General features: G+C 40.0%; 1 protein-coding gene across 9 annotated transcripts in view; it reads left to right on the top strand.

Annotated features, from left to right (window-relative positions):
* Positions 1 to 12,807, top strand: part of BRCA1 (BRCA1 DNA repair associated) — a 58,787-nt gene that overhangs the window by 29,488 nt on the left and 16,492 nt on the right. For 6 of the 9 annotated variants that reach the window (XM_019817934.2, XM_045044988.1, XM_045044990.1 and 3 more), the window contains exons 12-14: positions 3,980 to 4,151; positions 9,209 to 9,335; positions 11,532 to 11,722. In XM_019817934.2, coding sequence (XP_019673493.2) covers positions 3,980 to 4,151; positions 9,209 to 9,335; positions 11,532 to 11,722 — 490 coding nt within the window. The remainder of the gene's footprint in view (positions 1 to 3,979; positions 4,152 to 9,208; positions 9,336 to 11,531; positions 11,723 to 12,807) is intronic. The other 3 variants (XM_045044991.1, XM_045044993.1, XM_045044989.1) reach the window with 1 other exon arrangement.

The following is a 12,807-nucleotide window of genomic DNA, read 5'->3' as shown; positions in this document are numbered from 1 at the left end:
GCCCGCATCCCCAATGATTTCCTTAATATAAATTCCTACAACTGAAATTTTTTGTCTTTGATACATATTGTTAAATTGTTCTTCAGAAAGATTGAACAAATCCATACTCTTGCAGCCCCTGTGGTACTTGATGGTTCTCACTTCCCTGCACCTTTGCTAACACAAGGTGGTATCCAGTTTTAAAATCTTCTAATTCTTGGCATTGCTGTGAGGGCTATAGAAAGAAAGGGCTGGTCTTCTCCCCGTTTTCTGTACAGAGCAGATCCCTCTAGGACGGAAACCTGCTGGAGTCAGGAAGAAATCTTTGAGACAGTGGCCTGTTCAGTCTGTTCGTACCTGAGTTGTCACCAATATTCTTCCCGCCCTACAGGATTGCCATGGCGACAAAATGAATGAAAAGACTAAGGAGGCCTTTTCTCTGCAACTCCTAGGTGGATTTGGGGCCCTGTCAAACTTTCACCAGTGCCTTTCACCTTTTTGTCCCTTGTGTTTTAAGGTTGTAGGTTCCAGCTTCTAATTCTGTTGGGCTTAGCTATAGTGCATTAGATTTGACATTCAATAAAATACCCCTTTGTTTTTCATATTCCCGATCTTCCTAGAGATGTGTCTACTTGTTCAAGATTCATTTTGCAAAATGTTTTTATCAAGAATCTTCTCAAAACAGAGCTAGTCAGTTTTCACGGCTAACTGAAATTTAAAGTAACAGGCAAAATGATGGGAGCAGGATCTTTTCCCTCCAACTGTTTAACAGAACTAAGAAGAAATATATAGGAGATAGAGAAACCTAATTTGGTACCATTTAATTTTTTTTAACATTTTATTTATTTTTTTTTTTAATTTTTTTTTTCAACGTTTTTTATTTATTTTTGGGACAGAGAGAGACAGAGCATGAACGGGGGAGGGGCAGAGAGAGAGGGAGACACAGAATCGGAAACAGGCTCCAGGCTCTGAGCCATCAGCCCAGAGCCCCACGTGGGGCTCGAACCCATGGACCGCGAGATTGTGACCAGGCTGAAATCGGACGCTTAACTGACTGCGCCACCCAGGCGCCCCAATATTTTATTTATTTTTGAGAGACAGCACAAGCAGGGGAGAGGTAGAGAGAGAGGGAGATTCAGAATCTGAAGCAGGTTCCAGGCTCTGAGCTGTCAGCACAGAGCCCGATGCAGGGCTCAAACCCACGAACTGTGAGATCATGACCTGAGCCAAAGTCAAACACTTAAGTGACTAAGCCACCTAGGTGCCCTGTTTTTTTTTTTTTTTTTTTTTTTTTGTTTTGTTTTGTTTTTAATTAAAGACTGATTAACTATACTCATTCATTAGTTCATTTCTGCATTAAACGTTTACTGAGTACATACTACTTGCTAGGCATTAGGAATACAAAAATGGTTAAGAAGGATTCCACCTATAGGGGCGCCTGGGTGGCGCAGTCGGTTAAGCGTCCGACTTCAGCCAGGTCACGATCTCGCGGTCCGGGAGTTCGAGCCCCGCGTCAGGCTCTGGGCTGATGGCTGAGAGCCTGGAGCCTGTTTCCAATTCTGTGTCTCCCTCTCTATCTGCCCCTTCCCCGTTCATGCTCTGTCTCTCTCTGTCCCAAAAATAAAATAAAACGTTGAAAAAAAAAAAAAGGATTCCACCTATCAAGAAGGGTCCTGGGGTGCCTGGGTGGCTCAAATCGGTTAAGCATCGACTCTTGATTTCGGCTCAGGTCATGATCTCACCGTTTGTGAGTTTGAGGCTGTCAGCACAGAGTCTGCTTGGGATTCTGCCTTCCTCTCTCTCTGCCCCTCCCCTGTGCTTATGCACGCTCTCTCTCCCTAAAGAATAAATAAACATTTAAAAAATTAAATAAAATAAAATTTAAGAAGGGTTCAGTATTCCACTTTTGTATACTAAGTGTGTTAGCCAGTGAACTAGTGAGGGATCATCTGTTCCTGGTAGTAGATGTATTCTTGGTGGGGACTTCTGAAGGGGCCATCTGAGCTGGGCCTTGAAAGATGAGAAGAATTATTCCATCAATAATAAAGGGAGGCAGCAATCAAGGCAAAGACACAGGCACGATATGTCCAGAAAGCACAAAGTTGTCCTGTGTAACTGGAAAACAGGGCATATGGGTGGTTTGGGGAAGTAATAAAAAATCAGAGTGTGAAAGGCCTTTTGAATGCCATGCTTAGGAATTTGGGCTTTATCCTGAGGGCAATAATGAGTTTTAAAGAACTTCCACAGTAATGCAGCTGTATTAAAAGAGATCAGAGTAGCATATTGGGAATAGAAAAGAAGAATAGGGGTAATTCCAGAAACATTTAAGAATTAGAATTAAAAAAAAAAAAAAAACCCTCAGTAACCAATTTGGTCTTGGTCTCCCAAATGTGTCTGGGCAATTACCTACAAGGGAATTTAGGTTATAAAGTGATTCCTTTGGGAAAACCCAAAGGCAAGCTCTCTAATTACAGTTCTCCCATTACTATTTTTCCTGATTTTCTAACGTATTTAGTGGCAACAGAGAAATTAGATGTGGTCGTCATGGCAGAAGTGTAATACAGCTTCTGAAGCTTGTCAGATACCTGTGTGTGGTTTCATTCCAGATTTACTGAGGCAGTTCCCATGGCCAGGGTTTGACAGAATTACCCACAAGCACCACGTGGTGGCAATGGCGCTGCTGCAGACTTTGGCAGCAAGGCATCTCGGGGCAGCCGCGGAAGCCTTTGTGATGCTGGGAGCACATTTTCTGGTCATAAACATCTGAAAACTATGAACACAGTGTAGCAGGAGAAAGTAGATGGCTTGTTTTTAGTAGAGGGCAAAGTCATTTTCAAGGATCAGAAGAAAGGGAGGGTCAAACAATCTGTGTTTCCCTGGGGTTTGCTGGCAACCATAGATGTTCCTTCAAATAGTAATGAAGACATGTATTTTTTGCAAGGCTCCTTACTTACCAAATACTTTGCTTATCAAAAACCTAAGACTTAGCAGATACCTTCTTAAAATGGAGAAATAAACATCAGAAGTCCCATAAGCAAGAAGAGCCATTATCTTGAATTAAAAACAGTAACAGTCCTTATAGGATTTCCTAAGGTTCTTTCTGCTAAATCCTTCCCTCTAGCAGGTCCTTGTCTCTTGTGATCTCTTGGTACCCTCTCTGGATCCAGAATGGCAACACCACGAGGGCTGTAAGCCCCTAGAACAGTGCCTTGCATATAATAGATGGTCAGCAAATGGTTGTTGAATGAATAGATAAACCAGTGAATTAGCTCTTTGCTCGCTCTTTTGGAAACTAAATGTTCAAAGAATCCCAGAAAAGGAAGAGTCCTCATAAGCCAGAAGGCAGACATTATTATATGGACTAACTCAAATCTCTTGTAAGTCCCGCAGCACCAAGTCTGTGAAACATGGCCTGGGTAAAATGTTACAGAATCTTGCTAATTTTAAATATTGAAAGCATTTGAATATTTTGGTTTTTTGCTCCCTAGCTTTATTTTTATTTTTTTTATTTTTTTTGATGTTTATTTCTGAGACAGAGCATGAGTGGGGGAGGGGCAGAGAGAGACGGAGACAGAATCCGAAGCAGGCTTCAGGCTCTGAGCTGTCAGCACAGAGCCCGACGTGGGGCTCGAACTCACAAACTGTGAGATCGTGACCTGAGCCCAAGTCGGCCGCTCAACTGACTGAGCCACCCAGGCGCCCCATTTGCTCCCTAGCTTTAAAAGAAAATAACCAACGTTGAAAGGGCATCACAATAAAACAAGTCTGTTTGGGAGAGTTTGAGGCATTTTTTCCCTGCTCTGACATCATTCTGAAATAACTTCATGGGCCTTAATTGTAGGAATATGGTTGGATGAAAAGGTGTTCAACCAGAACTCATAATTCCATTCAAGATGGTTTCGGTTTCCATGCTAAAATTAATTGGTGTGACATATTCCTGCTGTCTGGCAAGTTGCTAAAAGAGTGTGACTTTCTTGGTGTCATTTCTTAATGTTTGTAGCAGAGGGATACCATGCAAGACAACCTGATCAAGCTCCAGCAGGAAATGGCCGAACTGGAAGCCGTGTTAGAGCAGCACGAGAGCCAGCCTTCTAACAGCTCCCCTGCCCTCATAAGAGATTCTTATGCCCCTGAGGACCTGTTCAATCCGGAACAAAACACATCAGAGAAAGGTTTGTAATACTGGCCAAAGCAAAGTTTCTCCCCTCCCAGAGTGTGGGCCTAACTCCAACATTTTATGTTCTTTGCTCAGCATAGGTTTGCTGAGTCACTCCATAGGTAATTTTATTTTGACCCTTGGTTCTAGTCCCTGCTCACAACTAATTTGCCTTACAAGGTAACCAGGACAGTCATGAAGTGTCACTGTCTGAGTACCCACAATGAGGAGAAGCTATGGGGAGCCCATAGGAAGCTGAGTGAGTTGGGGGAGATTGGAAATAGGAAACTCCATCATTCTAGAAAACATAAAAAACAAGACTCATCCCTTATAACAGTGGTGTCAGATCCCAAAGCCCTATTTAATGTGCTTTCCAAGTTTTAGAGACAGATGTCCTAGGTGTCAGGAATTGCACCATGATCCACAGAAAGCCTAGTTATGTGGGAGAGTCAGGGAGAGTCAGAACTTAACAGTGTTCTAGTGATCAACAAGACCACAAGACCTCTGAGAGAAGGCATTTAGAATAACAAAGCAGGTTGGGATTGATCAGAGCTGACTTCCTGTAAGAAGTGAGCACAGAGCTGAGGAATAATGTGGTGTAAATGAAGGAAAGTGAGATGAAAATTTGAGTTTTTGATTGGAGAGAGCCTTGTGGAAGACAGCACATCGGGCAGGTTTTAAATAGGGGCAGATCTGCAGACACAGAGATGAGAGGCTATGCGCAGGCACGGGTGCCACAGAGGGTGTTGCTGCTTTGGGACTGGCAGGTGTGGTGAGCCCTCCCAAACTGGTCTTCCCCACTGTCTCCATGATACCCACCCAGCTAATTTAGTGTGCAGGTCCCTTCTTTGTTGCTTCCTTCCCCAGTCTGGCTGGGGGCCTTAGGGCCTTCCTTTTCATCTTTCTAGGAAATCAAGTCTTAATTCTCCAGAATACTGTGGCTCCGATCCCAGAATGCGCCTTGCAGTATGTTCATGTTCAGGGAGAAACAGTAGCTCATGCATGAGAAGCTGGGAACTCTGTTGCTATGGCAGTGGTTCAAAATGTATTTCCTTAAATGCTTTCTTTGTAACTGTACCTTCATTTAGTTCATCTCCCAGATAACGAAGCCCAAAGTCTCGTCCCCAGCACGGTTCTCTTCTTTGGGGTGCTTTCACTATCTTCAGTCTAAAAACAGACTAGACTTTCCATGTTAATGCACAATGCAGAAAATGTTATTGTCTGGCTTTGAATATGTGTGTAAATCTACTGTCTCCTCTTTGACAGGAGGTGGGGTTGTGCATTTATTTTTTCCTGAAGATCTGCAGATGACATGTTTCTTGTGGCTTGCTTTCTTTCATTTTAAAATTTCACAAATGCTATATTTTTATACATTCTAGTTTACTATGGATTTGAAAACCTTTTTTAAAAAATATTTATTTTTGAGAGAGACAGACAGAGGATCTGAAGGAGGCTCTGCACTGACAGCAGAGCCCCATGTGGGACTTGAACTCACACACCATGACATCGTGACCTGAGCCAAAGTCAGGCGCTTAATCAGGTGGATGGGTAAATGTTGAGAGGATAGGATGGAGGAGAGGCTTATGAAAATTTCCTGGCTTGGGACACCTGGGTGGCTCAGTCTGTTGAGCATCCAACTCTTGCTTTTGGCTCAAGTCATGGTCTCATGGTTGTGGGGTCGGGCCCAACATTGGGCTCTGTGCTCAGTGTGGAGCCTGCTTGAGATTCTCTCTCTCTCTCTCTCTCTCTCTCTCTCTCTCTCTCTCTCTCTCTCTCTCTCTCTCTCTCTTTCAATTAATTTTTTTAAAGAGTTTAAAGAAAATTTCCTGGCTTAAAAAAAAATTCCTTGGGCACCTTGCTGGCTCAGTCAGCAGAGCATGCAACTCTTGATCTCAGAGTTCGGAGTTCAAGCCCCATATTGGATGTAGAGATTACTATGAAAAGAAAAAGAAAAAAGTCCTCCCAGCTCCACAGAGAGTGTCCTCCATGATCTCTTTGGCATAACTGGAATATGTTGTACAAATTGCTCAAATGCTACTTATTTGATCTTAACTTACTGAGCAATGCTCAGTAAGATCTACCATAAACCACCATATTTTTTATTGTAACTTTTACCTCTCTGACATTTCCAGCCCCACTTTCCCCTGTTATATTGTTATTTTTTCATAACCTTTATTAGCTTTTAATTATACACAATTTGTTTTGCTTACTGTGTAGATTTCCTCCTCACCTCCCACTAGAGTGTAGATTCCACAGGGCAGAGAACTCTTAGAACATAGTAGTCACTCCGTAAATGTTTTAATTTGCATGATTAAAACCCTGAAACACACCCCAGACTTACTGAAAGGAGATTTCTGGATATGATTTCTGGAATTTTGTGGCTTTATTTCTGAAAGAGTATGAGTATCAACTTAATATCAATTCAAGTTTTGTGCCTTTTCCTTTCTTAAATTGGTGTGAGGTGAACTGAAATTCAAGAGAGCTTCTTGATCCTGGGAAGGGTATTTTGTTTACCTTTAGCTGTACTGACATCTTTTTTTTTTTTTTAATTTTTTTTAACGTTTATTTATTTTTGAGACAGAGAGAGACACAGCATGAACGGGGGAGGGCCAGAGAGAGAGGGAGACACAGAATCTGAAACAGGCTCCAGGCTCTGAGCAGTCAGCACAGAGCCCGACGCGGGGCTCGAACTCACATACTGCGAGATCGTGACCTGAGCCGAAGTCGGACGCTTAACCGACTGAGCCACCCAGGCGCCCCTGTACTGACATCTTTTTTAATAGACTTTTTATTTTTGAATAGTTTTAGGCTTACAGAAAAATAGCAATGATAGTACAGAGAGTTCCTGCAGGAATTCTGCCCTTTATCTAGTTTCCGTTTCCCCTAATGTTGTCATCCTACATTATATGGTGCTTTTATCAGACCTAAGAAACCAACATTGGTACATTGCTAGTAACAAATGGAACTCTAGACTTATTTGGATTTCACCAGTTTTTATTTTTAAGATCCAATATCCTTAAAGATGAAGAAAGCTCCTTTTGTAGGATCTTTACATCAAATGTCCTGCCCTCAGCATAGATCTGCCCTATGGTTTATCTAGGGGTCATTCCCAAGTCTGCATATTTTTGTGCAAATGTGTATCCTTACCCATTATAAATTATGTGTACTTTTCCTCTACAAGTAAAGCTATTTCCTATCAGGTACTTTTTTTTTTCCCCAATTACCTGTCATTCATAAAGCAAACATTAGCATTTGTAAGATTATAACCTGTTATAGCGGAAGTGATTTTCAGACATATCTGAGCTTTTCCGTCTGGCAGTACGTTCATTTCCGGAAGCACTTGTTCAAAATTCTTAGGTCCCTGCCCCAGAAATTCTGAATCAGTTGGCATGGATGGGTTATGTACTTTTTAAAACTGAATTTCATTGTAGGTTCTGTATTTTGTAGTTTATCATTTCTTAATATCTTTCTTTTCTCCCCAATGTCTTTTCCTTTGATTTCCCCTCCCAATACTTTGCATAATGCTTAGCACATAATAGTCAATAAGTTTATTAAATGGTTGGTCTAGCCCATATTCCCTAGCCATGAAGAATATAACATGTTAAGACCCCCCCAGAGGAGGGGGTGATTTAAGAGGGACTGTTCCAGGACTTGGGCTCTGGATCCTGTGTTTATGAAATACGGATAAAGGAAGAAGAGCAGAAGAGTTTTGCCCCGTGTTTTTTATGTACTGTTGAGTTATTGAATCCTAACTCAGGTTAGCTTCATTTCTTTGTAGCTTGAGCCATATTGTATTGGGAAGAGGAACTCATATGCCAAACGTTCAGGCAGTGGAATGACTTTAACATCTCTGTTTGTGTCTGAAGCTCCCCCACCCTGCTCTGTACCCTTTCACTTTTTTTGAAACCACACACTACCTTTTCTCAATTATCACCCTGGACTTGGGAGGGAATGATACCTGAATTAAAAAGGTTTACATACACAGTTGGAAGAAAAACCTGCTGCTTCATGGTCAGACTCTGCTTCCTTTCAGCAGTTGGGAGTTCTTGGGTTCCTAGAAATGTACAGGTCCAGAAAAGATGCACATGAAGGAAACTATAAATAGTACATTTGAGGATTAGATTTCCCTCCAGGCTACCCAGTGACTTAAAACACAGGTTAATTAATACAGCCTTTTGTTTAAGTTTTTCTGCCTTGATTATGCGTTGTAGCTTTTCTAATAAAGGCTCAAAATAAATTACAATTGTCAGTGACTTTTTAGTGGGTAGAAGACATTTGTAATTTTAAGTATTTGCTTTTGCTTTTTAAAGATTTCTGCCTTTAAGGCATTTCCTAGAAAGCAGTGCTACAAGAATACATTTGGAGGAATTAATAAATAAAAAAAATTCACTAACATGCCAGAACTTTGCCTTGGGTCTGTTGTATGTTTTTTCCTTTCTGGTGCCATTTCATCATTAGTTCCATAGATTACTTCAAGGTTCCTTATCAGTCAGCACCTTGGTTTTTGTGTATATATTAGTTTTTTTTGTTTGTTTTTTTGTTAGTCATTGCAAATGGAGAGCAAACTGTCATCTGGTTTTTCTTTCTCATCTGACCATTCCCGTCTTAATTCCCCATACATACAAAAAGCTCAAACCCCCATCCTCTAGTCTTTGATGTGGAGCCAGTAGGGAATGTGCTTTGTGCTTTCCAGTACTTTCTCTTCCTTGTTGTCTGAGGGGATTTCAGAATAATTTATTTTGCTGCACAGATAAAAATTCATTTCCTATTCTTGTTTCCTTATCATCCAGGGCCAAAAAATATATGTTTTTTGCAGCCTCGTCTCAGCTGGATATCTTCATTTACTCCTGTCTTGAAGTGTGTCCTTTATTGTCATTACTATTTTTTAGTCATTTTGTTTCATTTGGTGCTGCATCACTTATGTTTATAAAATTCTGTCTGATACACTTGTTTTAAAACTAATTTGACTGTTACAGATTGCTGCTTTTGAAAGAATCGATATCCTCACCTGAATTATCACCCTTAAGACAGAGCAGTAAAGTAGATTTCTTTGTTTTCTCATTCCATTTAAAGCAGTATTAACTTCAGAGAAAAGTAGTGACTGCCTTATAAGCCAGAATCCCGAAAGCCTCTCTGCTGACAAATTTCAAGTATCTCTGGATAGTTCCACCAGTAAAACTAAAGAACCGGGAATGAGAAGGTAAGCAGTAATAAATGTCAGTTTGTGGTTTCTAAGTAACATCTTTACTTATATTGAGCTCTTATTAAGTTTTTTCACCATACTGCTCTAGTTTTTTTGTAAAGAGCCATTTCTGACCTCTCATTGTTCCAGGACACTCTTGTTTAATTGTATGTAGGTTTTCTGGGTCTATACAAGGCATGAGCTACGAGATAAGAAATGCACGATCTGTCCCTCCTGAAGGTCGGAATAAAATTCAGAACTGAAAGCTAAACAAGCCTGAGGGCTGATGGTATTCTTCTCCAAGGCAGCCCTTGCCCTAATCAAAGTTTTTGTCTCTCTAGAAAAAGTTTAGCTATTGATTTACCCAGGAAAATTCAGAGTATCTTTAAAGGGATGTCTGTTCAAATCATTATTGAGATAAGACTGTATAGCACTTTATCTACCTTCTGGTTGGATCTTTACAATACTACAGGGGGAGAAGGACAAGTTTGGACTGTTGTTCCTACTTGATAGTTCAGGACAGAATCTCAGACCCATTAGAGTCCTGCACCTCACCACTCTAGGAAGGAAAAGAAATCATATATTTTTTTAATGTTTATTTTTGAGAGAGAGAGTGTGTGAGTGAGACAGTAGGAGAGAAGGAGATAGAGGATCCAAAGTAGGCTCTGCACTGTCAGCAGAGAGCCCAACACAGGGTTCGAACTCATAAACCGTGAGATCGTGACCTGAGCTGAAGTCAGATGGTTAACCAACTTCACCACCAAAGTACCCCAGGAATCATATTTATTGGGTTCCTACTGTGTATACATATATTTTTATTTTTTATTTATCTTTCTGAAAATAGTGATAACTGTCAATAATCTAGTCATACTATCTTTCAAGCCTCTTGAACTGAGGATATATTTTTGAGGCTGGGAGACTTACATTGTGGCTTTTACAGAGGAGACAAAGGTCTGGCCTCTATAGGCACTAACTCATGTTTAGAGGTAATGACCTCATTGCCACATTTAATCAATTGAGCTAACCATCCATTTAATATTTAGACTAAGGGTCACTTGGGTGTCTTGGTTGGTTAAGTGTCTAACTCTTGATTTCAGTTCAGGTCATGATCTCACAGTTCATGAGTTCAAGCCCTGTATAAGCCCTCCATGCTATCAGCACGGAGCCTGCTTGGGATAATCTGTCCCTCTCTCTCCGTCCCTCTCCTGCTCATGCTCTCTTTCTCAAAAATAAATAAGTAGACTTAAAAATATATATATTTTAGACTAAATATTTCTATACCTCCTTCCCCTCTTCTCCAGTGTACCCTCCAGAGTCTTCTATTAAAGAACCTAGACATTGATTGAGCATCCTCCCTTTACAACTCAGGTTTTGCTCATCTTTAATCCACAGGGCCTAGTTTTATTGCCTGACTTGTAGTAAACGCCACCCAATAATTATTTAATTGACAATTATTTAATGTATGTTCATTGTTAATTTATATTATTATATTATGTCATAATCGATTATATTATTTTAATTATATAACCCATTATAATTATAATAATTTTATGATTTTAATTATTAACCATTGTTTATTATTTAAAGACAAGTATAAATGATGCATTTGAGTATTAATTCTTCAAATCTGTTAAGTGTCCTTTAAATCTGTTGATAAGTATCTTATTCTGCAAAGTCCTAAACACCTGAAAGAGCAGAGGAATAAACCACTGGGTGCATATACTCTTCTGACAATACTTTATAGCTGGCTTTTGGTTTTAGAATGGCTTTGGACGTTGAAAAGGCAGGAGGTAGGGATGATTCTATGAATTCTGCTAAAACTAGGTAGAAAGAATGAGTGTAGAAATGCCAAAATTAATCAGCTTTGTATTTTTGTGAGAGATCTGATTGATTCTGAAACATCCATTTGGACTCAAATGGAATAGTGGATAGAATTTGAGCGAGGGACACAGAAATTTGCTGACATGCTTTTAAACAGCTGAGAGATATACTGCCTTGGCCCAGACCCTAAGAGGAGATGTTGTCTGTCAGCCCTGACATGTTGGCAGGCATCGTGGATCCAGACTTCTGGGCAGTCACTCGGGTTCTTTTTCACTAGTCATTCCCCGTCTCTCTGGCAGTAAGCTGTTCGACTTGTGCTTTAGCTGCCCCGGAAGTATGATGAGCCCTTTCATAAGCTGTGCTGGCGCCTTTCTCCTTTCATCCTTCTTCTAGGTCTTCTCCTTCTCAATCCCGGCTGTTAGATACTAGGCAGTGTGTGCGCAGCCACTCAAGCAGTCTTCAGAGCACAAACTGCCTGTCTCAGAAGGAGCTAATTAAGGCTGTCGATGGGGAGGAGCTACAACTGACTAAGTCAGAGCCCCGAGATTTCATGGAGCAGTCTTATTTGCCAAGACAAGATCTGGGTAATATTTTATCTGTTCTAGTGGAGAAAACACTTCTGTTTTACTCTGTATATGTGCTGCCGAAGCAAGCACACTTCTGTTTTACTCTGAATCTGACCTAAAGATATTTCAGTTAATCAACTTTTCAGATGTCTAGCATGTGTAGTCTATCATGAGGGCTTCTGTTATACTTAAACCCATTTTAGAAAAATTGCTTCAATGTTAATCCGAATTTACATGAAAATTATTGCAGCTGTTAATATATCTGTATTGGTTTAGCTCTAACAGTTTTGAGAATGGGAGAGTCTTGTGTACTGTAAATATTTTATTTCAACTGTTAAATAAGAATTCTAGGGTCCTAGGGTACCTGGCTGGCTCAGTCAGTAGAGCATGTGACTCTTGATCTCAGGGTTGTGAGTTCAACCCGGAACTCAGATATGGTGGACACAGAGATTACTTAAAAAAAAGAAAAAAAAGAAAAAGAAAAAAAAAAGGTAAAAGAAAAGAATTCTAGGGCCCTGGGATAAAGTTTTCGGCCTGCCCTTTTTTGAAAAATGAGTCAAATCTCCACAAAGTAAGCTCTTATTTTATGAGTTAATGAATATAAATGACTAGGTATTTTATGCCTTATAAATCACTATAACTGAATGGTGTGTTTTATGGCTTATAAATCAAAGTTTTTTAATCAGTAAAGAAAGTTTTAAATAGTCCTCAAAAACACATTATCATGAAAGGTACACTTTGGTACCTAAATGTAGTATTTGGCCATGTTCATTAAGGTCATTTTAGGAATCTCATGAATTCTATGTAGCTATGCTTACTTCCTTATGGAGTGACATTTTCTGAAATGTTTCAGGAATGGTCTCCTGTTTTTAATTTGGTAAGGGTATCTGATGATTTATTAAGTCAAGAAGACAATGATGTTGTGGATGAAGAAACAAAAATCAAGTATTAGTTTCTTTTTTCAAAATTACTCTCCTCCCTTACAAAAGTACTATATGTTCTTTATGTTCATTGTTAAACAGTTGGAGAATGTAGGTAATAAAAATTCGAAAGGAATATTTAAAATTACTTGTATTCCCGTCATTGGCAATGAAATGCTGTTA

The sequence above is a fragment of the Felis catus genome, chromosome E1 (genome assembly GCF_018350175.1).
Source record: "Felis catus isolate Fca126 chromosome E1, F.catus_Fca126_mat1.0, whole genome shotgun sequence".
NCBI lineage: Eukaryota > Metazoa > Chordata > Mammalia > Carnivora > Felidae > Felis > Felis catus.
Note: the sequence above shows the minus strand (reverse complement) of the source record. Positions and strands in the feature narration are given on the sequence as shown.